The sequence below is a fragment of the Lithobates pipiens genome, unplaced genomic scaffold, assembly GCF_037356315.1.
Source record: "Lithobates pipiens isolate NorthernLeopardFrog02 unplaced genomic scaffold, aLitPip1_a1.2 Scaffold_18, whole genome shotgun sequence".
Taxonomy (NCBI): domain Eukaryota; kingdom Metazoa; phylum Chordata; class Amphibia; order Anura; family Ranidae; genus Lithobates; species Lithobates pipiens.
Window position 1 is genome coordinate 319,741,236 of NW_027507758.1, and position 24,169 is coordinate 319,765,404.

Genomic DNA, 24,169 nt, shown 5'->3' on the forward strand with positions numbered 1-24,169 from the left:
ACATTCCTTATAACAAACAAGTAAAATCCACCTTTGCATATACATAGCCAGTCTAGACAAACATAGATCTAGACAATAACCTAACAGAACAGACCTGTAAAACAATCAGGCATTATGTTGATATATCACTTGTAATATCATGGACCCATATCATCTAGTCAATTCCCCTCAATGGAGTATGTCCAGTCAAGGCACACGAGCCCCAAGCCCCCTGGCACCCCAAACAGGATCAAGCTGCAGACCAGGGTTCGGACCCGCCCACCAAAACCAGCATACTCCCATCCCATCCCTACAGGGTTCCAATACCTGGGATGCCGGTAGGAATTTGGGTGACTAACTAGCCCATAACATGGCTACTGCCTTTCTTAGGACCCCATTCGGGGCACAACATGGTACACCAAGGGAGGTGACGAAGGAGGAAAGAGAGAAAACGTGTGAGAAAGGAGAAGAGAGAATGTAAAATGTTATTCAAGTGCTGAATTTACATAACTATTATATTCATTACACATATATTGCTTAATAATTACATAAAAGGTGCATTTTAAAAATTCATAAAAACCGACACAACAACATTTTTACATTAACCTTTCCTTAACAATTAGTTCACAATAGAGATAAATAGACAAAGAGGTTTTAAATTGCGGGGGCACGAGTTCTGCTGTACCACTTAAAGGTACTTGGTATTTCATAATGTATCATTAGGGCTTGACCACTCATTTATCTATTTGTATAGATGATCGAGCACCTTGTATTATCTGTACAGGCAGTCCTATAATGGCTAATCACTCTGACATTTTCATGTTATTACATATGATATTTTCTAATGATTTTAATATATTCATCTCCCCATCCTTCCCTTATTAAGTGTAATACATAAAATAAGGGTAGAGTGCTAAAGTAATACCCTTACTGGCATCACTCCGAGATAAGTTCATATCTCGGAGCTATTGACAGCATGAGAAACATCCTACATTACTCCATTGTTCCAATCACAATAAAAGTGACTGGACCAATGGGTCTCTTCCTATTTAAAAATCCATGGGGGAGGGAGCCTGATCCATTCTAATAATTAGTAATATAGCAGTTTACATCTAATTCTATGTTAAGGCCCTTAGGGCTAAGCATATCCGTTAGAAAAATCCACTCAGTTTCACGCCGGGAAATCTCCCTTACCATGTTGGCGCCTCTCCAGTTTGGGTGTAATTTGTCTACCCCCCCAAAATTTCAGGCCCTTCGGGTCTCTCTTATGCTTATATCTAAAGTGTAATGATACACTGTGTTCTTTATATCCTATACTAATATTGTAAATATGTTCCGCCACTCGTGTAGAAAGCTTGCGTTTCGTGCGGCCTATATACATCAGGCTGCACGGGCACTCCAAAGCGTAAATCACATGGGTGGATCTGCATGTAATGCATTCCTTGATTGGAAATACTTCATTATTGGCCGTAGAAGTGAATTGAGTCAGTGCCCTTAAATGGGTGGTAACTTGTCTGCACGCTTTGCATCTTCTGCAAGCGTGGAAGCCAGTTTGTTCCCAAAACATTTTTAGTCTTTTAGGGGGGTCCAGACCTTTTTAACTACCTGATCCCCAAATGTGGCATTTTTCCTATATATGAATGGAGGCTTTTCTGGTAGGGTTTTACCTATTATCTTATCCAGCTGAAGAATGTGCCAGTGTTTGGGGATAATGGCCTCTACATCTTTGCATTGTTTATGATAGTTAGAAATAAAACCCCATTCGAAGGTAGTATTTTTTTGTTTAATCTTTGGTTGTAAATATTGGTCCTGAGTTCTTTGGCCTATATCTAAAATTAACTTATCCAGTATTTCCGGTTTATATCCCTTCTCTTCGAACTGTAATTTGAGTGAGTTCGCTTGCATGGTGTAATCCTCATCTATTGTGCAGGTACGCCTAATCCTAGTGAACTGGCCTTTGGGGATATTGATCAGCCATTTTGGGTGATGTCCGCTGTGTATAGGAATGAAGCTATTTCTATCTGTGCTCTTGAAATACGTTTTGGTACGGAGATGAGTACCATCTTTTATTACCTCAACATCCAGATAATGTATTTGTAGCTGATTCCAGCTATAATCAAGCTTAATGTTGTTCGTGTTACTGTTTAGATGTTCCATAAACTCCTTCAAAGATATCTCTGTGCCCTCCCATATAAAAATTACATCATCTATATATCGACTGTAGAATATGAGTTCCCTACGTCTGTTTAAGTAGATCCACCTGTCTTCCCATTGACTCATGAAAAGATTCGCTATACTAGGAGCGAATTTGGCTCCCATGGCGACTCCAGTCCTCTGACTATAGAAGTCGCCATTGTACCAGAAATAGTTGTGGGTTAAACAATAATCTAGTATCATACCCAAGAACCTTTTCTGTTCAAACGGAATGTCATCTCTATTACATAGGGCCCAGTTGAGCGCTTGCAGTGCGTCATCATGCTGTATTATAGTATACAAGGATGACACATCTGCCATCACCAAATATATTTCCTTATCTGTTGTAAAATAAACTTGCTTAATTTTTTGTATAAACGACGTGGTGTCTTTCAAGTATGCCTTGGTGGTCTGAACGCTAGTTTGTAGAAAGACATCAAGATATTCTCCTAGTCGTGCTGTTACTGATTCAATACCATTAACTATTGGTCTAGCCAGTGGTTTGGTGGCGTCTTTATGTATTTTGGGCACTGTGTAAATGGTAGGGATTCTGTTGTAACTGGGACATAGATATTGTTTCTCCTTTTTTGTGATGATTTTTTTTATAGTATCCGTGATCCACTAAATTAAAAAGTTTTTCACGGTACTGTTTCTTAGGGTCCCCTTTAAGAAGGTTATAAGTTTCTTGGTCTTCTAACATGGTCTGTAATTGGGAATGGTAATAGGATTTATCTAAGATAACCACACCTCCCCCTTTGTCTGCTGGTCTGACTACTACATTTTTTCTCTTTTCTAATGCCTTAATTCCCTCTACTATATGTTTAGGGTTCACCTGTTTCTGTACTTGTAGAGTCTCTAGGTCTTTTAGTGTTAGTTGTTTAAACACTTTGACCTGATGATTCGAAGGGTGTGGAGGGTTAAATAGTGACTTATTTTTAAGTCCACTATTTATCCCAATTGTACCGTTGACTTTATTAGCCCATGTGGTTGTATCATTGGATAAAACCAATTTTTTTGATGTTCAGTTTTCTTACGTATTTGTGTATGTCCATGTAGACATTAAATTTATTCATTGGTTTAATTGCCGTGCATTTCAGGCCTGCGTTTAACCACTTGACCACTGGGCACTTAAACACCCTTAATAACCAGACCAATTTTCAGCTTTCGGTGCTCTCACATTTTGAATGACAATTACTCAGTCATGCAACACTGGACCTATATGAAATTTTTGTCCTTTTTTTCACACAAATGGAGCTTTCTTTTGGTGGTATTTAATCACCGCTGGGTTTTTTATTTTTTGTGCTATAAAAGAAAAAATACAGAAAATTCTGTAAAAAAATGAATTTTTCTTCATTTCTGTTATAAAATTTAGCAGATTAGTAATTTTTTCTTCATAAATTTTGGCCAAAATTTATACCACTACATATCTTTGGTAAAAATAAGTACAAATTGGTGGATATTATTTGGTCTTTGTGAAAGTTATAGAGTCCACAAGCTATGGTGCCAATATCTGAAAATTGATCACACCTGAAGTACTGACAGCCTATTTCAATTCTTGAGACCCTAACATGCCAGAAAAGTACAAATACCCCCCAAATGACCCCTTTTTGGAAAGAAGACATTCCAAGGTATTTAGTAAGAGGCATGATGAGTTTTTTGAAGTGGTAATTTTTTCCCACAATTCTTTGCAAAATCAAGATTTTTTTTAACTTTTTTTTTTTTTTTTCACAAAATTGTCATATTATCAGTTTATTTCTCACACAGCATATGCATACCACAAATTACACCCCAAAACACATTCTGCTATTACTCCCGTGTACGGCGATACCACATGTGTGAGACTTTTACACAGTGCGGCCACATACAGAGGCCCAACATGCAGGGAGAGCCATCAGGCGTTCTGGAGCACCCAGGACAATTCTGACATTTCTCTCCTACATGTAAAAATCATCATTTATTTGCTAGAAAATTACATCGAATCCCAAAACATTATATATGTTTTTTTAGCAAACACCCTGGAGAATACAATGGTGGTCGTTGCAACTTTTTATCTCGCACGGTATTTGCGCAGCAATTTTTCAAATGCTTTTTTTTGGAAAAAAAACTGTTTTGTGCTTAAAAAAAAAAAAAAAAACACAGTAAAGTGAAGTTACACCGAGTAAATCGATACCTAACATGTCACTCTTCAAAATTGCACAGGCTCGTGGAATGGCGCCAAACGTCGCTACTTAAAAATCCCCATAGGCGACGATTTAATTTTTTTTTTACTGGTTATATGTTTTGAGTTACAGAGGAGGTCTAGGGCTAGAATTATTGCTCTCGCTCCAACGTACGCAGCGATACCTCACATGTGTGGTTTGAACACCGTTTTCATATGTGGGCGGGACTTACGTATCCGTTCGCTTCTGCATGCAAGCACATGGGGACAGGGGAGCTTTAAAAAAAAAAAAATGTATTGTTCATTTTACTTTATTTATTTTAGTTTGACATTTTTTTCCCCAAAAATAAATTTTTTGATCACTTTTATTCCTATTACAAGGAATGTAAACATCCCTTGTAATAGGAATATGGCATGACAGGTCCTCTTTACAGTGAGATGTGGGGTCAATAAGACCCCGCATCTCACCTCTAAGCTGGGAAGCCTGAAAAAAAAAAAAAAAGATTCTGGATTTGATAGTATTGGCGAGTCGGTAGAAGCACCGGAGGGCGGCGGGAGGGGGGGTGTCTATGGCTGGGTATTGCAGGGTATCACCGACTATGGCTGGGTATGGCTGGGTATATCAGAGTATGGCTGGGTATCTCAGAGTATGGCGTTGCAGAGTATTGCGTTGCAGAGCATTGCAGGATATTGGAGGGTGTTGCAGAGCATTGCAGAGTGTTGCAGAGCATTGCAGAGTGTTGCAGAGCATTGCAGAGTGTTGCAGGGTATTGGCGGGTGTTGCAGAGCGTTGCAGGGTATTGCAGAGTATTGCAGGGTAATGCAGAGTATTGCAGGGTATTGCAGGGTATTGCAGAGTATTGCAGGGTATTGCAGAGTATTGCAGGGTATTGCAGAGTATTGCAGAGTATTGCAGGGTATTGCAGGGTATTGCAGGGTATTGCAGGGTATTGCAGAGTATTGCAGGGTATTGCAGGGTATTGCAGAGTAATGCAGGGTAATGCAGAGTAATGCAGAGTAATGGCAGGGTATTGCAGTGTAATGCAGACTATTGCAGACTATTGCAGACTATTGCAGAGTATTGCAGAGTATTGCAGGGTATTGCAGAGTATTGCAGGGTATTGCAGAGTAATGCAGAGTAATGCAGAGTAATGCAGAGTAATTCAGGGTAATGCAGAGTAATGCAGGGTATTGCAGGGTATTGCAGAGTAATGCAGAGTAATGGCAGGGTATTGCAGAGTATTTGCAGGGAATTGAGGGGTTAATTTTCGGTGAGCAGCGATGTGGGCACTGCAGATGCAGCCCACATCGCTACTGACACCGATCTCCTCCCCCTCCGCTGTTCCGATCGGTACAGAGAGGGGGAGGGAGGAACCGGCGTCATAACATGACGCCGGTTTGTTTACAAGTGATCACTCCGTCATTTGACGGAGCGATCACGTGGTAAACGGCCGCGACGAGCGGCCGTTTACCGTGATCCGTGATGCGCCGGGTCCTGTGGACCCGGCGGTCATGGATGCTCTCGAGTGCGCGCCCCAGGGGGCGCGCGAGAGCGGAATTCTGGGAGGACGTCATATGACGGCCTCCCACAGTTAAGAAACCGCCCTAAAGCCGTCATTCGGCTATAGGGCGGTTATTAAGTGGTTAAGATATTGGTTTCTTTTTGTGTAAGTGTAATGCTGGACAAATTGTATATACCGCTTACTCGCGTTCTCTGGGCCTTTTTCTGCTGGATGCGGTATCCAGCCCTGACTGCCCTTCATGTCCCACTCTTATGGGGCCTGGGGTTGTGTATTGTGTTACCGTCTGCGGGGGTTGCCACCATTGTTGCTGGTAGTTGTAATATGTCGATCGTCCCCTCCAGGGACGTGTAGCCCGTGTTCTGCACCTGTGTTGTCCCCTCCTGCCCCTCCCTAAAAAAGGTTGATTGCGTTTGGGGGTTTGTGTTTGTGTTTGATAAGGGGGTTCTTCATATAGGGGTTCATATCTGTTCTGGGTATCTACGTTATAGTTATTTTCCCTTAATGTGGCTGGGGTAGGGTCCCTTCCTCTCCCCCTTCTATTACCCTTTGCCCTTTCTTTATATGTAACATGTGTGGGACGAATTGGAGAATAATTTGTTCTACTCTGTTGTGTATTATATGGTAGTTGTTCAATCTGTTGTGTGTTAGAAGATGATGGTTGTGGTGTGGAATATATGCCCATTTGATTGCCACTATTTGTCACCACACTAGTTGTGGGATCCTTAATTAAAAAAGAGTCCTGCGCAAATAATACCACAAAAAATGAATAATGTATAAAAATGTGAAAAAGACAAGAGTCAATGAAAATATTTCAAAATAAACACACCAATAGTGTAAGTGTGTAGTGAAAAAGCACTGGAGAAAGAACAGGACCAAATGTTCCAAAAGATCAGGCTCCCAGAACTCTCACCTCAGAGATGGAATAATAAGGCAAAAGAAAGTAATTCCAATGGACTTCTCCTTCACTTCTCTGTACACAATCATCAAATGGTATAAACTTCTACCACTAGAGGGCCGATTCAACCTCTTATGAGTAATGCTGCAGCATATGTATCCTCGTGGTATGAAACTTAAAGAAAACACAGAGGGGAAGGGGGAAGGGAGAGAGAAAGGGGACTCCAATAGTGTAGTGGTTTCCAAAACTGGATAAATTTATTTAAGAGAAAGCAAATGGACTCTCACATTTAAAAAGAAAATATCAAACAGAAAGAGATCTGGCGTGTACAGCCAGTCTTACGCTTGTTCCGGTATTCCTACGGCCACTCCCTACGCGTTACGTCACCACGTGACTTCTTCATGGGGATGACGTTAGACCGTTCGTAATATGCTTATATACGAGAAAACCGGAAACGATCGGACCGGAAACGTCCGAACGACCATTTTGAAAAAGGTAAAAAGCGTCCGAACGACCATTTTGAAAGAGGTAAAAACAATCATGTCGGCCGGATGTAGAAACTCCGCCATCTTGCTCCTCCAAAATGATGAAAGGGAAGTGTATGTACACCACCATTTTAGACCGGAAATGATTCTTCGGCCATTTTAATACAATGTGGTGTACAGAGAAATATGCATTCTCCCTTTAAAGAGCAAAAAAGATCCGAACAAAATATAGAATCAGAACGAAATATAAATACTAAAAAATATAAAGCCTAAAAATTGAAAAATAGTATATATCTAGCAATTTATATTAAGATCATCAAAAATTATATATAAAAAAACCGCAATAGACATGAATGTATAAATACCATAATATACAAAATAGGAATATATAAACAATGTGGATAAGGAATAAAATATCCTAGCGATTTAAAATATTCCATCACTGTATAGAAAATGTATATATAATATAAATAGCGGCAATAAATAAAATATTTAAAAATATAAAAATATTAAAATATATGTAAAAATAGTAGATATAGTGAAATATAACTCAGACTGTTCACCAAATAAAGTGCCGGAAATTTTTTTTGATAATGATGGCATACCGGAAATAGAGCAAGACTTTACATGAAATATCCTATCATAATAAAAATGTATACAGTATAATGCATAAAAACATTAAAAATTGTTTAAAAAACAGTTAAGATCAAAATCAACATTTAAACCATCAGGATAAAAAGATCTCATAGTAAAAATCCACCTAGATTCCTTCTGACTGATGGTTCTAATTTTGTGGCTACCCCTCCATGAAGAATTAAATCTTTCAATACCCCAAAATTCTAAATGGGAAGGGTCCCTATTGTGAACTTGATCGAAATGTCTGGAGACACTGTGTTGTGGAAAGCCCTTTATAATATTCTGTATATGTTCTTTTAGTCTTACTTTAAGTGCTCTTTTTGTTCTTCCAATGTATTGTAATTTACAACTACATTGTAAACAATATACCACGCCTTCTGTATGGAATCCAATAAAATCACGTATCGTATGTGTTTCTCCGGTAATAGTACTAGTAAAATCAGATCTTTTATTTTGAAATTTCTTGGCATGTCGACATGTGAAGCAATTCTTGCAAGGATAAAAGCCTTTTCCAGTAAAAAAAGTAAAATCTCTTTTAGGGGGTGGATCAACCACGGATTTGGCTATGATATCTCTCAACGTGGGAGCCCTTTTAAAAATAATATTAGGTTTTTGCGGCAAGAGATTGCCCAGATCTTTATCTTTCTTCAATATGTGCCAATGTCGACTTAACAAACGGGAGATTTCTTTGTGTTGTACATTATAATCCAATATAATCGAAGGGACTTCTGGATTACTTTTATTTTTGTCCTTACTGTTGTTTTCAAGCATTTTGAACCTATCCATACTTTTAACATGTTCAATTTCTTTTCTTATAAAGGCGTCATCATATCCTTTTTCTTTGAATCTGGTAGCAATTAAATCAGCTTGTTCTAGATAATCATCAATTTTGCTACAGTTTCTTCTAATTCGAACCAATTGTCCTTTGGGTATATTAAACAACCATGGCTTAAAGTGGCAGCTGTTGATGGAAATATAACTATTGGCATCAACGTTTTTAAAATGCGTTTTCGTGATAATCTTATTTTTATCCAGGGAAATATCTAAGTCTAGAAAATTAATTCTATTATTGTGTATTTTCCATTCTAAATGGATGTTTTTGTCATTCACATTTAGTTTTGTTAAATATTTCTCTAGAGCATCATGGTTACCATTCCATACTATGATGATGTCATCAATATACCTTTGATAAAAAGTTAGCTCTGCTGGTGTGTTTTTATATATGGCATCTTCTTCCCAATGGGCCATAAACGCATTTGCAACACTGGGCGCAAATTTAGCGCCCATAGCTATCCCTATAACCTGTCTATAATAAGTTTGATTATGCCAGAAAAAATTGTGTTTTAGGCAAAAATCCAAACATTTGATCAGGAACTTCCGTTGTTGGCAGCTTAATGTAGTGAAGGTTCTCAGAAGCCATTTGATAGCAGAACATGCTTCATGATGTGCAACAATAGTATATAAGGAAGAGACATCTGCGGTGGCAAGCAAGGTTCTTCCTTCTAAAACAGTTACAGTTTCTAGTAATTGAAGTGTATGTTTTGTATCTTTAAGGTATGCTTTGGTCTTCTGTATGGCTGGTTGAATAAAAAAATCTAGGTATTCTCCCAATCTGGAAGTGAGAGAATCGATGCTATTCACGATCGGTCTGCCGGGTGGGTTATCTCTATTTTTATGTATCTTTGGAATCATATATATAATAGGTACTCTGCATGATTCAGGAAGAAGATATTTGCTTTCTCTTTTACTTAAAATAGCTTTCTTACTTCCTAAATGAATTAGCTGTTCCAATTCCTTTTTATATTTCGTGGTAGGATTACCCAAAAGTTTGGTATATGTATTGCTGTCTTGCAATTGTCGATCCATCTCATCTAAGTAGGATTTTTTTGATTGTATAACGACAGCGCCTCCCTTGTCAGCCGGCCGAACAACAATATCTTTTCTTTGTGTCAATGTTTTAATACCTTTTTTGATATATCCTGGATCGGAAACTTTTTTGATCTTCATGGTATATATATCATCCAACACGAGTTTTTTGAAAACTTCGACATGTTGATTACCACTGACTTGTGGATTAAACACTGAATTATTGCGTAAAGTGCTAAATTGTGCAGGATTAGGTTCATTTGCTATAATAGTATTGGATTTAATAGGATTGTTCATAATGTACTTTTTGATATTGATTTTTCTAATGTATTTTTGGATGCCAATATACGTGTCAAATTTGTTCAAATTTTTTGTGGGGGCAAATTTGAGACCTTTATCAAGAACGGCTAGTTCTTCTGGGGAAATGGGAGTATCGCTCAAATTGATAACTCCTTCTCCAATCATTCTCTTTTTCGTTTGGATTCTCTTTCCCGCTCTGCAGCCTCTCTTCGTTCTGGGCTGTTTCGTATTCTTTCGTTTTCTGTTCTTCTTATGGGGGAGTGATACGGTTCCTGTGGTGGTCTTCTTCCAGGCGAATCCCTCCTCCAATGTGTCTCCTGAGGTCTCCTTGGGGAGTAGTCTCTCCTGTCCCGATCTAAAAAATGATCCTGTGTATCTCGAGGATACTGATGATAAGAGTGCTCATAGTGGTTTTGTTCCGGGGATCCTGCCATGTGTAAATTTTATTTGTCTTAAAATCTATGATATCTCTCCTAATATTTTTTGCCTTTTTCTTTTGTACCTCCTTGTCTACTTTCTCTAGTCTTCTCTTAATGCTCTCATCAAAATTCATTAGTTGCGGTGTAATTGGTGTAGGTTGTATTTTTAATTGTAATTCTGCTATTTTTACTTTTAGTGTATCCATTTTTTTCTTTTTACGTTTAAGAACTAAATGTTGTAGTTTCATACCTACATCATTAAAAAAATCTAACCATTCAGTGGTAGAGATTGGGTCATCCAGGCCATCCTGTGGGCTGACTTCCCATCTCATGCTGCGCATGATTATTTGTTCCTTTATATAATGTTCGAATGCATTTATATCCCACCATGTGCGGATTTGTTTTTCAAGTGCATTTGCCAGACTGTTTAATGTAACATTCAAGTCCTCATTTTCCTCCCAGTCTTCTTCTGCAGAGAAAATGGTACTCAAATCTATATTACGATTATTCAAAAAATTGACCGCATCCATGTTCGCTCAGGGTATAGTAACAGAAGTCTCAGAAATTATAGGTATTGAACAGGAGTATCCACTCAACTATTAGTGTGCATGCATACCAGGCTGGTATCCTCGTCTGTCACAGCCTGTGTGTAGAGACCCGGGTCCTCGTCCTTTGCTGTTCACCCTCACTACTCGCGTGACCACGCCTTGACGCGTTTCGTGATTACGTCTTCAGAGGGCGTGGTCACACAATGTACGCAGTAGTCTGTGACGGACGAGGATACCAGCCTGGTGGTGAGAAGCTTGTCCATTATAGCTGACATCCATGTTGTACATGCTTTTAATTGAAATTTTAAAGTAAGTGCATTTTGTAAGGGGGGAGACGGGTATTATTAATAAAGGATACTACGCTATATTAGACCCCTTGCATTTCTTACATGTCTGCATACAATGAGTGTGATTTAAACGGAGGACACAGGAACACACAGCGGGATCCTCTGCAGCAGAGATAGGCTTAAAAGCTACTAACGTCTGGTAAGCGGCCATTTGAGTGGACACACATAGAGGTGAAAATCTGGTGAAGGTGTAGGATTCCTCTTACGTATATCCACACACATGGGAAGACAGACTCTATGATATGTGCTGCAATCACGCAGAAAGGTGTAAAGGACTCTGTCACTTTTTGGTGTTGGACTGATTATTATGGGACTGTGTTTCATTTATATATATTGTTTCTTTTATATGCTTGCAAGTTCTTAAAGTTTTTATATTGGTTACTAATGATTATTTGCAAAATAATACTTTACTTAACCTAATTTAACTGCATGGTGGGAACAGGAGACTGACAGTTCCACCAGTAAGCAGTATAAGCGCTGTTAGGGCCGGTTCACACTGCAGGCGATGCGAGGCGACACCGACTTGCCTCGCCGCGACCTGCCGCGACCTCAGCGGCAACTTGCAGATGACTTCTGTATAGAAGTCAATGCAAGTTGCCCCGAGGTCGCCCGAAAGTAGTACAGGAACCTCGAGTCGCTCCTCTCAGAACGGTTCCATTGTACAGAACGGGGGCGACTTGTCAGATCGAGGCGAGGCGAGTCGTGTCGCCTCGCATCGCCCGCAGTGTGAACCGGCCCTTAGTGTTATCCTTTTGACAATTGTTGTCCAATTTTCCACCAACAAATTTTGTTTGACAGGCTAGTAAATTTTCAGTGGACAATGGTCAGATTTTCGTATGGTCAATACACAAATCCGTCACACAAAAGTTGAAAGTACAAACACACATGTTCCGAATCAATGCTCACCAAACACAAGAGCTGACATTCCTCGTAGTAGGTCACTACATTCATGTTTGTTGACTGGCAATTGTGTATCGTTAGTATGCAAGACAAGTTCTTGGCACACTCCCTTTTGGCAAAAGTCTGACACTCTGTTGGCCAACAATCCGATCGTGTGTACCAGGCTTTAGACTACTCTGTCCCACAAGGAGTCAACGATGCTGAGCTATTTCACTGCAGGCTGCAATGAGCTGGAGTGTCCCCAGTCTACATTTTATGTTTACAGTTAGCCCAAGCCTGTGTTCCTACCTTATCTGGGTTTTTCATGTTTCTCCTAAGCCCAACACATTGTTTGCTTCTGCCAGTTTTTGGGGAGTGTTCTTCGGTAGATAGAGTTAGGACATACAGTGTTGTGGGTTATGAATATTTATTTCACCCAGGCCAATCACTGGGAGTCTGTGCCAGTGATATGGGCTGAGTAAGTGATAAATAATTGAACTGTCTAGGAGGGTATTTTCTGGAAAGGATTGGTGTATAAGGGATCCCTTACTTCCCAGACTTTCTTCCTGGAGAGGCTGTGATTCCAGAGGCTATTGCCTCCCAGGCCTTCTGAGTGATCCAGTTCTTCTTTTTTTTGGGCCCCTATGCTGGGGGAGAAACATGAAAAAGAGTCCTGTTTCATAATTTGTTGGTCCCAGCTTAAAGCACCACAACTATAAATTTCGGACTTGCCTTAAAGTAATATAAAAGGCTTTTTTTTTTATAAAGGCTTCTTTTATTTTAAAAATAACAAACATGTCATTCTTACCTGCTCTGTGCAGCGGCTTTGCACAGAAAGTCTCCATCCTCCTCTTCTTGTGTCCCTCCCTCCTGCAGAGTACCCCAAGAGCAAGCAAATTGCAATGGGGACACCCAAGCAGTCTCACTCCCAAGCCTCAGCTTTGCATGTCTATTCACACACAAAGTCGTGGCAGCCCCGCCCTGTCTCTCCGGCTGTGATTGACAACAATGGTAGGCAGTGGCTCCTGCTGTCATCTCAGCCGATGAGGACTGAGAGTCCCCGGAATGCTGGGGCTCTCGTGCACATCACTGGATTGAGATGGGTTTAGGTAAGTATTAGGGCTTGGGGGGGCTGCTGTACAGGAAAAGTTTTTCACCTTCATGCATAAAATGCATGAAGGTAAAAAACCTTGAGACTTTGGAACCACTTTAAAGATCTTCTACTAACCTGTGAGAATGGCTTGGGCACTTAAAGGACTGGATCTGTCAGTGTCTAAGCCATTCTTACAGCAGGTTAGTAGAAGTCCATCTGGTTTATGGAATCTGCATTAGCCTGTGCTAGAGGAAGAAGCTACTTAGTGAAGGAAATAGTTTTCTGCTGTTTTTGCCAGTAGAAACCTATGAAGGCCCATTAAACCCAGCAGCTCCTTCAGGAGTTTGTTGCTGCACCTGCTATAGAAGGTGGAAAGTAACATGGATTTCCTGGAAGGATCAAAAGGTAATATACTATGCTACAGGAGGATCTTAGAAAGATAAACATGCTGTGTTACTTTTAGTAGTAGCATACTGTATACTGTAGGTCATGTTTTATGTTGCCTATAATTCCGCTTTAACTGGGCCACTGACTTATCTATTTATTAAATTGATGTACAGTAAAACCTTGGTTTGAGAGTAACTTGGTTTGAGAGCGTTTTGCAAGACAAGCAACATTTTTAAATAAATGTTGACTTGATATACAAGTGATGTCTTGATCATTTGAGTTTCCATTATTTCTTATAGGGAAATTTGCTTTGATATACAAGTGCTTTGGATTAGAAGCATGTTTCTGGAACGAATTATGCTCCAAGGCTTTATTGAATTTCCAAGGCTGTGTTTCTTAGTAAGAGGATCTCTTTAACCCCCCTGGCGGTATTCCCGTGTCTGGCTCGGGGTGAAAAATCAGTACCATTAGCGGTAACCCCGAGCCAGACTCGGGATTGCATCGCTGGATCCAGGATGAGTAAACTTACGTTATCCCCTGGATCCAGCGATGTTCCCCCATGGTGCGAGCAGCTCATCCTCCGTTCGATCTATCATGGAGCCAAGCTCGATTCCCTGCGAGGGTTGCAACGCTTGGGGATGGAGAACGGCGCCAAATTCAAAAAGTAAAACACACACATTACATACAGTATAATGTAATCTTACAGATTACATTACTGTATGTCATTATTTCACATCCCCTTTGTCCCTAGTGGTCTGCCCAGTGTCCTGCATGCAATTTTATATTATAAATACTTTTCTTTCTGACTGGAAAATGGAGATTGTCCATAGCAACCAAAACCGTCCCTTTACAGAAAAAGTGGTTTTAGACCAGCTAGAAAACAGTGAAAATAAATTAGAATCACTCGCAGAATTGAGCGATACCGATTTGTGGGGAGATCCGTCATTGAATACTGAAAAGTAATGACAGCGACAATTCTGCAACTGAGCAAATGTCAGTGTTTTTGATTTGATTACATTATTGAATAATTTTTATTATTACTATATTATTATTTGGTATAATTATTTATAGTTATTTATTATATTAGAATTTATGATTTCATTTTTCAAACTTTATCATACTGGGGATGTCTGCTAGACTCTGGTTTGGACAGATTTAAGTGAGTTATTCCTAAGAATTACAGGACTACAATATAAAACGCCAAATTTTCATGCAAAATAATTGTACCGCTTTCAGCACCTAAAATCTGAAATAATCGTACCGCCAGGGAGGTTAATCTTTGATAGAAATGTTCCTCCGTACAAGTTATTCCTAGTCTATCAAATGCTAAACAGTTTCAGCTACTCAGGTTAAAATAGAGGTTTTTAATGCATATAATGTAATTGCAATATTCAAACATATGAAGGCTAGCTTGAAAGTGTGCTGGGAATTTTTGTGATGTTTTGTATATTCCCCACGCCCATGTATACCTTTCCATTGTTTGCTAGTTTTACATTGAGTTGTTGCTTTTGTTGTTTCACTTTAATGTATAATTCCATTTTTGTTAGGAAAAGAAAATCAACCACTTGATGCTTGAATGTAGAGAGAACCTTCCAGGTTTTACAAATTATGGGTGTTTAGCTAACATTACATCTAACATTGTCTAACATTCTTTTATTTAAAGATGCATATACTGATGAAGATCTGATGCTCTACTGGAAGAATGGAAATGAATCCCTAAAAACAGATGAGAAGATCTCACTATCTCAATTCCTGATTCAAAAATTTCATACTACATCTAGACTAGCCTTCTACAGTAGCACAGGTAACTTGAACAACACAACTAAAGAAAATAGCCATAAATATAACATGACACTGGCCCTTTTACACATGGCCGCTCTGCTCTGTTCAGTAGGGAATCTGTGGGCCAAATCTGATCTGAATGGGATGGCATTAGTTTTGTGACATCAGAGCCATTCATTTTTTTTTTTTTTGCATTTTGTCAGTTGACTGTGGTGGACCCGTGTTGGATATATAGGCTGCTGGATGAAAATGGACTTGTGTCTGTTTACATCATGCTACCTCTGATAAGTCATATTTAGGTCTATAAAAATGGACAGTTCTTTTTCATTTTTTTTTTCTGAATTTGGACAGACTTGGAGGTTGGCGGATATAAAGGGATACAAGTCCATTTACATCACCTACCTGCAATGTGCAGGTCCACCCAAAAGCTTGACCGGTAGACCTGGTCAGAAAGTCTGAGGCCGCGTACACACGCGGGGACTGTTCGCCCAACTTTGTCCGTCAAACAGTTTCGGCAAACAGTCCGCTCAAAATTAGCATGGACGGACATGGCCACACACGACGGACGAACAGTTTGCTGAAACCGTGCGCGATGACGTGAACGGCACGTACGACGGGACGAAAAATACGACGTCCTATACACTGCATTATAACTTTCGGCGTGAAAATCCTTTCTGAGCATGCGCGCAACTTTGTTTGACGAACAAGCCTACACACGAGCGGACTGTTCGCTGAAACAAGGTTTCAGCGGACAGTTTTTCGGAAATTCCGAAAAACCTTGTCCGTCAAACTGTCCGCTGAAACTGTCCGCTGAAAGCCCACACACGAGCGGACTGTCCGCCCAAACACTGTTCAGCGGACAAAGTTGGGCGAACAGTCCGCCCGTGTGTACGCGGCCTTAGTGAAAGGGTCTTACTTAATGGGCTTATTGAGCCTTGAACAATCTTTGAGTGATTGGATAGTTTATATGGGCATGTAAGATGAATCCACTCAGGTATTGGATACAGAAAAGCATCCAATTTCCATTTTGTTGGAACAATGTTCTGATCTTGCCCCAGTGGAAGCAAAACATATCAATAGGCAGCCTGACCACATACTGTATGTACTGAGTTGTTTTGTCTATTGTTGGTTCTATTAAAGAGTCACTCTTGCTCCTTCAAACTTTATATCAGGGAAACTTCAACTGGGACTTTTTTTGGTGTAAAGACTATGTGAGCATGATCTATGTAAATTGTTTTGTGTATATGTGTATATTGCACACAGGTAGGCTCTGTTCAACAACATAGGTTACTGTTGTGTGTACAAGAGTTGATTTAGAGCTTCACACCAAACACTGTGAAAGCTATGCAGTCATGATTTTTCAGAATTTATTTGTGAAATATTAAAAAAAATTCAGCTAACGCTATCACTTTCAACATCATGGACTATTTTGTGGTAGTTACATGTTCGATGTGTGATGCCTATAGATTTAGTATATGTGGCTCCTATACTCTAGTATACATCTAATTAATTAATTCCTATCTTCTGTTATTTTTTTAATAAAAATATAAATGCTGTGTCTTCTAGGGTGGTACAACCGGCTGTATATTAATTTTACATTGAGACGTCACATTTTTTTCTTCCTACTGCAAACATATTTCCCTGCAACTCTTATGGTCATGCTGTCCTGGGTCTCATTCTGGATAGATCGCAGAGCCGTTCCTGCCAGAGTTTCTCTTGGTAAGGCCGCAATCCTCTTTATGTACAGGTGGATGAGAAAAGAAGATTGCAGTAAAATTATTTTCATATATGCCTAATATTAAGATATAGACAGGAGCCAACTAACCTACCACCATGTCTTTGGAATGTAGGAGGAAACCAGTTGAAACCCATGTAAGCACAGATAGAACTTACAAACTCCATGCAGATAGTGTTCTGAGCAGGACTCCAGCACTAAGCCACTTTGCTGGTCCATCTATGCTTGTTTTAATAGGCATTTTGATATGAAGATTTTGATATGGAACTTACCAGAACTTATATAAATATATTTTTTTTAATATGAATCATTTGTAAATGTAAACATGCACTCTGGTTAAAATGTAAAAATAAAAAGGGCCTTGCAGTAAAATGCACAGGTTCCTCAGTATAAATCACTAGCATATAGCAGATCTGAAATATAGCTGTAAAGAAAAAAGTTAAATTGATACTTTGCCCCCATTCTCTGTAACTCTGGGCACAATGTTACTGTCCTGGATAAAATGCTGCGGAATGAGCGTCAGCCATATGTTACAAAAAGTCACTCTAGACCAGCCTTTCTCAACCTTTTCAACACAGAGGAACCCTTGAAATAGTTCTCTGGTCTCGGGGAACCACTGCTAAAAATTTTACATCTACAACTCATGATACATTAGTGTGATGGTCAGTGGGAAGAATGGTCCTTACATTTGTGGTCATTGGGAAGAAATACCTCCTTACAGATAGCTAAAAAGATCAATGGTGTCAGTGGGAACTTATCTGAGAGGCAGAAATTGCACAATGCTGAAGGAACCTCTAGGTTCCACAGAACCCTGGTTGAGAATCACTGCTCTAGACCTTTGCAAGCATGTCCTTTTGTAGGATTTCTGTATTCTCTCCATGTGCATATGACCAACTTCAGTGAGAATCAGATACATTATGGTTCTTTGTCTGTAAAGATAGTTTTTTTTTTTTTGGTTGTGAGCTATTACCAACTGCTGACCTTAGACTTTTAGATGTGGTTTGGTAAGAACAAAGCTACCGTTTGGCTACATAAATACTTTATTGATCTTATCCTGGTACTCCACTGAAATGCTACATGACCTATAGGGTTTTTTGATTGCTGTCAGTACAACTCATGCCATAACTGTTTTGAGTTGGAATCAATGCTTTCTAAACTATATCTGTGTTTTCCTTAGTGCTGTGGCCACCTATTTTGAACATTTTGAATATTATATTTGAAATAAATTGTTGAGTGTCATGGTTCTTACACTGCATATCAAGAGCACATTTCTCCTTTTTTCCCACATTTTAACCATTCCAATACAGTATGTGGGTATATTGTGCCAAAGCAAATGGAGTTTAGGAGATATGTGGGTTTAATGTGGGTTAATTCTGTATTAACAGATCTTGGTTTCCTTTTTTTTTCTCAGGTATAACAACAGTGCTGACCATGTCAACCATCATTACTGGAGTGAACGCCTCCATGCCCCGAGTATCATACATTAAAGCTGTTGATATATACCTGTGGGTTAGTTTTGTGTTTGTTTTTCTATCGGTGTTGGAATATGCTGCTGTCAATTACTTGACTACAGTGCAAGAGAGAAAAGAGAGGAAGATGAGAGAAAAGGTAAGAAAATTGGACATATCATCTAACAGATGTTTTGCGATTAAAATTTTGGTTTCGTTGTTATGAACACAGTTCTGTGAAAAGTTCATTAACTGTGCAAAGACTTAATAATATGTAGAGGATGCAAAAGATTCCCTTTGTTGTGAATCTGAAAGTGAATTTTGGTAAGGTGTCTTCCTTGAACCTCAATTGCCAAAATACTTACAAAGTTAAACTTCAATCAATGAACAGCAGTGATGATTTCATCATAGCGCTGACATGGCTTCTACTGTTGACACAAATTCAGCATTTTAAAGCCACACAATACCATAGTATTACATATAGCATTACATATAGCTATGTGTGGATTAAGTAAAAATTAAAGGAAATCCTGGACATCTTGTATATAATACTTTTATACTTTATACGTGTATTTGAAAAAATTGTCTTTCAGTATTTTGGGATGTCTTTAATTATACATACATATTAGTGGCGGCTGGTGGTCAAAATTTTGGCCATGATTGATTGATCAATCGATCAAAGGGTGATCCACTGGCACTACACCCCCCCCCCCCCCATGCACCACTGATCTGGACCTAAACAGTGAGGCAGGATGGTATTTGAAAAAGGAGGTTGCAAACGCATGCTAGACCCCTACCTTTGGAAAACGTCATTGTCACTTGTTTGTGCCACTTTCAGGAGTTTCTTATCTTGCCGTCTGTTACACTGTTCACCTGCTCTTCATAGCCCTTGTACACACGGTCGGAGATTCCGACAACCAAATCCGTCGAATTTTGTCCGACGGATTTTGTCCGAAACTGTTGCATACACACGTTCGGACAAAGTTGACAGAAAATCCGACGTGATTACGTTATTTCGTTACGACGGGACTACGTTCACGCTAGTAGCCAATAGCTTTGGTGTAGGAATTTGATCTGAGCATGCGTGGAAAACTTGGTCCGTCGGATACTCCGACGGAAACAGTCCGATGTAGACCACACACAGTCAGAATATCCCACAAAACGGTCCGATCAGACACATTCCGTCGGAATCTCCGACCGTGTGTACAAGGGCTTACAGTCTCAGCCATTGACTCCATTCTCACACACACACTCAGTGGTATGCACATTTATGCAATGCAGTGCCATCTATTCTGAATGGCTTTCTAACCTGTGACACCTCCTAAAATGTAGCTTAGTTTGCCTTTTGGTTCATATTTGCAGCCAGCATTTTAACCATTTCTTTGCTGGAACACTGGATTGCTGTAGAATCATACCCTCTGCACGTAACTGGCACTACACCCCCGACCCCCCATCCCCACATGGCGATCGATCCACTGGCCCTACACACCAGACCCCCCTCTGCGTGGCGATCGATCCACCGGCACTACACCCCAGACCCCACAGGCCTCCCTCACACTGGATAGGGGGCACTCCTCTCACACTCCCACCCAACCCCCCTCCCCCGCGATCCATAGCCTTACCTTATTCTGCAAGAGAGGTGCAGGGAGGAACACGAGGAGGCGGTGCACTGCTGTTCTGAATCTGGTGGAGGGCTCCAAGAAGAGACTTCTGCTGCCCCGGGGCCAATACTTCTCCTCCTGGCAGAACAGGAGGCAGATCCTGAGAACCATTTTAAGACTCCCGGCCAATCGAGTCTCAGGAGTCACTTCCTGATTGGTGGGGAGGAGAAGCAGCGAGACATAAGCGAATATTAATTTGCTAATGTCACACAGGTGGGTGGGCCCGGGCGCAGTGCTCTGCAACCTCTGTTATGCAAACACAGACAGGTTGATTTACTAAAACCTAATAGAATGTTCACTATGAAAGCAAACTTGAACTTTGAGATGGGATTTGCCCCAAAGCATACTAAATGCAGTAAAATTTCACTTTGCAAAGAATACCCAATCACATGCCTTTGCTTGCACAGGATTGGAGAAGAGATTCACTTCATTCACTAAGGTATAGTGAAAATTCCCTTGCAAAGTGCAAATTCCTTTGCAAAGCGAACAGTCTATTGGTAAATCAACCCCAGTATGTTCCAGTTCAGTGACTCTTTGCACTGCTGCTAGCTATCAAACTCAGATGTCACTGCCAATCTCAAATCCCCACAAACAATTTGGAACCAATCATAGTGTTTCCCAATTATGTGATCACTATGACATACTAATTACATGCAGGCTAAAGGCTAAATGTACAAAATAATAATTGAGCCTGTCAATGGCACTGCAGTGTGCCAGGTGGCAGTGTTAATTTGTTTAATAGAATTACAGTATTAAAAAACGTTTTTTTTGTTTTTGTTTTTACAGCTATGTCCTGAAAATATAAAAATACATATTTGGATATGCAATTAATCCGAGTTGTAAAGTTAACCAATGCAGGCCAAGGCTACTAAATTTAGCCTGGGCATCTGGCCATTAGTGATCTCTGGTAATGAAAGGGTTAAAAAAAACTACTAGGCTGTTCTAACTAGAAGTTAGGTATAGTTTTACTGCATCTCTGGATGAAATAAAAGTCTAAAATCGAATAATGAGAGGAGTCGAGGGGATAATTCAGATGAGGTTTAAAGCGGTATTAAACCCCAAAACAAAAATGTAATATATTGCAGCTTGTCAATCCTTAAGTGTGATGGCTGCATTTGCTTTATTTTTTAGGCTTTTTTTCCCCTCTGTTTTCCCAACTTGATTTGGCCAGTAGCACACCTCCTGCATTAGAGTGCCCCCACCCTGGATGAAGTTGCACAGGGGGCACATGTGAGCAGCATTGTTCATGTGGGGGAGAGGACCTTTAAATATACTAGCAGATTTAGATACACTAACAAATTGAAGCTGAACTCCAGCTCAAACTTTATACGCATTTACAACAACAGTTATTTCCTTTTGGGATAAAGGTTTTTCATAAATAAATAAAAGCTGATCATTGTAAGCACTTGTATCAGTGGTAAATGGTTTGTATCATCCTGTAACTATAATATCTACAAGTGAGCTTGTTCTGCCCTTTCCTCCAGGATGTGCCTCCTCTTGTAGTAATCAATCCTAGGCAAAGATAGAGAGCCTATATCTGATCATGTCCTACGCTCACTGGTCTTCCTGACGAGCCTATATCTGATCATGTCCTACTCTCACTGGTCTTCCTGCCGAGCATATATCTGATCATGTCCTATGCTCACTGGTCTTCCTGCCGAGCCTATATCTGATCATGTCCTATGCTCACTGGTCTTCCTGCCGAGCCTATATCTAATCATGTCCTATGCTCACTGGTCTTCCTGCCGAGCCTATATTTGATCATGTCCTATGCTCACTGGTCTTCCTGCTGAGCCTATATCTGATCATGTCCTATGCTCACTGGTCTTCCTGCTGAGCCTATATCTGATCATGTCCTATGCTCACTGGTCTTCCTGCTGAGCCTATATCTGATCATGTCCTATGCTCACTGGTCTTCCTGCTGAGCCTATATCTGATCATGTCCTATGCTCACTGGTCTTCCTGCTGAGCCTATATCTGATCATGTCCTATGCTCACTGGCAGGGCAGGACTTAGGGTGGTGGGGGCCCCTGGGCTTGAGTCACTTTTGGGCCCTACCTTCTATACATTACCATATTTATCGACATATAACACGCACCAGCGTATAACACGCACCCCATGTTTAGGAGGGAATTTTAAGGGAAAAAACTTTTAGGAGGGAAGTTTAAGGAAAAAAACTTACATTTAAATACCCATCAATGCAGCCTTATCAGTGTCCATCTGCAGCCTTGTCCAGTGTCATTTGCAGCCTTGTCAGTGTCATTTGCAGCCTTGTCATTGCAGTCTTGAAGTTTAAAAATGGCGCTGCCGAGATACAGAGTCCTGTGTATCTCGGTGGCTCTCAGGTCCTCTCAGCGGCTCTCGGGTCCTCTCAGCGGCTCTCAGGTCCTCTCGGCAGCTCTTGGGTCCTCTTGCAGTCCCGAACGGAGCCAAGAGTAGCCGAGTCTACTTGACTCAGCTCACAGTAATGCTCAGTCCCTGTGTTATGTCCATCATAGGGCGTGACTGTGAGTGAAGCCAAGCCGAGTACACTCAGCTGTGTATCTCAGGGGGCCTGCGGGGCCCCCTATTGGGCGGGGCCCATGGGCTTGAGCCCAGTCAAGCCCAATGGTAAGTCCAGCCCTGCTCACTGGTCTTCCTGCCGAGCACATGTCTAATCATGTCCTATGCTCACTGGTCTTCCTGCCGAGCCTATATCTGATCATGTCCTACGCTCACTGGTCTTCCTGACGAGCCTATATCTGATCATGTCCTACTCTCACTGGTCTTCCTGCCGAGCATATATCTAATCATGTCCTATGCTCACTGGTCTTCCTGCCGAGCCTATATCTGATCATGTCCTATGCTCACTGGTCTTCCTGCTGAGCCTATATCTGATCATGTCCTATGCTCACTGGTCTTCCTGCCGAGCCTATATCTGATCATGTCCTATGTTCACTGGTCTTCCTGCTGAGCCTATATCTGATCATGTCCTATGCTCACTGGTCTTCCTGCTGAGCCTATATCTGATCATGTCCTATGCTCACTGGTCTTCCTGCCGAGCACATATCTAATCATGTCCTATGCTCACTGGTCTTCCTGCCGAGCCTATATCTGATCATGTCCTACGCTCACTGGTCTTCCTGCCTATTAGGTGATCCATGCAGTCATCCTTCAACCTGTCCTCCCACCCAGCATTACCTCCGATCCTCATTCCCTCAATTGTCTACTTCCCAGAGCATGATCTGAGTCCCCCTTCGTCTCTCCATTTACATCTCCCTGATCCTCCTCCCCAGATTCACTCTTCTCCATCCTCCATTCTGCCAACTTTCCCAACAGCCCAGTTTCTTCTTTTGCCTGCCACATGACTGACGGGTTTTGGCCTCCCTTCTCACCCGATGGGGCCAGAACCCACTATGGTAGGACTGGCTGTACCCCCTATTGTCAACCCTTGCCAACCCTTGCCTGGCTACTACTTAAACCTCTAAGCCATGGCCAAGGGTCGTTTCTACGTGAGAGAGAAGCACTGACTGGCTGGCCTCGCATGTGAATTGTTAGCATGTACTGATGCATTTATTTTATGTTGTGTCTTTAATTTCATTGCTTAAAATGATTATCTGCAATGTATGTTATCCAATTCTGCGCTGTGGATTAGCTTGGGGCATAGATTTATGGAAAAATGAAAATAAACGCTTTGATATTAGTGTGTGCTTACAGATGCTCTACTATATTTTCAGCAATATTTGTAAACATCTCAGTTATATTATTTCCCAAATTGACCTTACATGCTGGCATAGTCAATATGTTTCATATATAAAAAAAACTTTGCATAAGAAAATATTTTAATCAAATGTGT

The 24,169-nt window shown here is 40.6% G+C and overlaps 1 protein-coding gene across 1 annotated transcript in view; it reads left to right on the forward strand.

Annotated features, from left to right (window-relative positions):
* Positions 1–24,169, forward strand: part of GABRR2 (gamma-aminobutyric acid type A receptor subunit rho2) — a 145,093-nt gene that overhangs the window by 115,568 nt on the left and 5,356 nt on the right. The window contains exons 6-8 of the mRNA XM_077487262.1: positions 15,372–15,512; positions 17,057–17,209; positions 18,637–18,833. Of these exons, the coding sequence (XP_077343388.1) occupies positions 15,372–15,512; positions 17,057–17,209; positions 18,637–18,833 (491 nt within the window). The remainder of the gene's footprint in view (positions 1–15,371; positions 15,513–17,056; positions 17,210–18,636; positions 18,834–24,169) is intronic.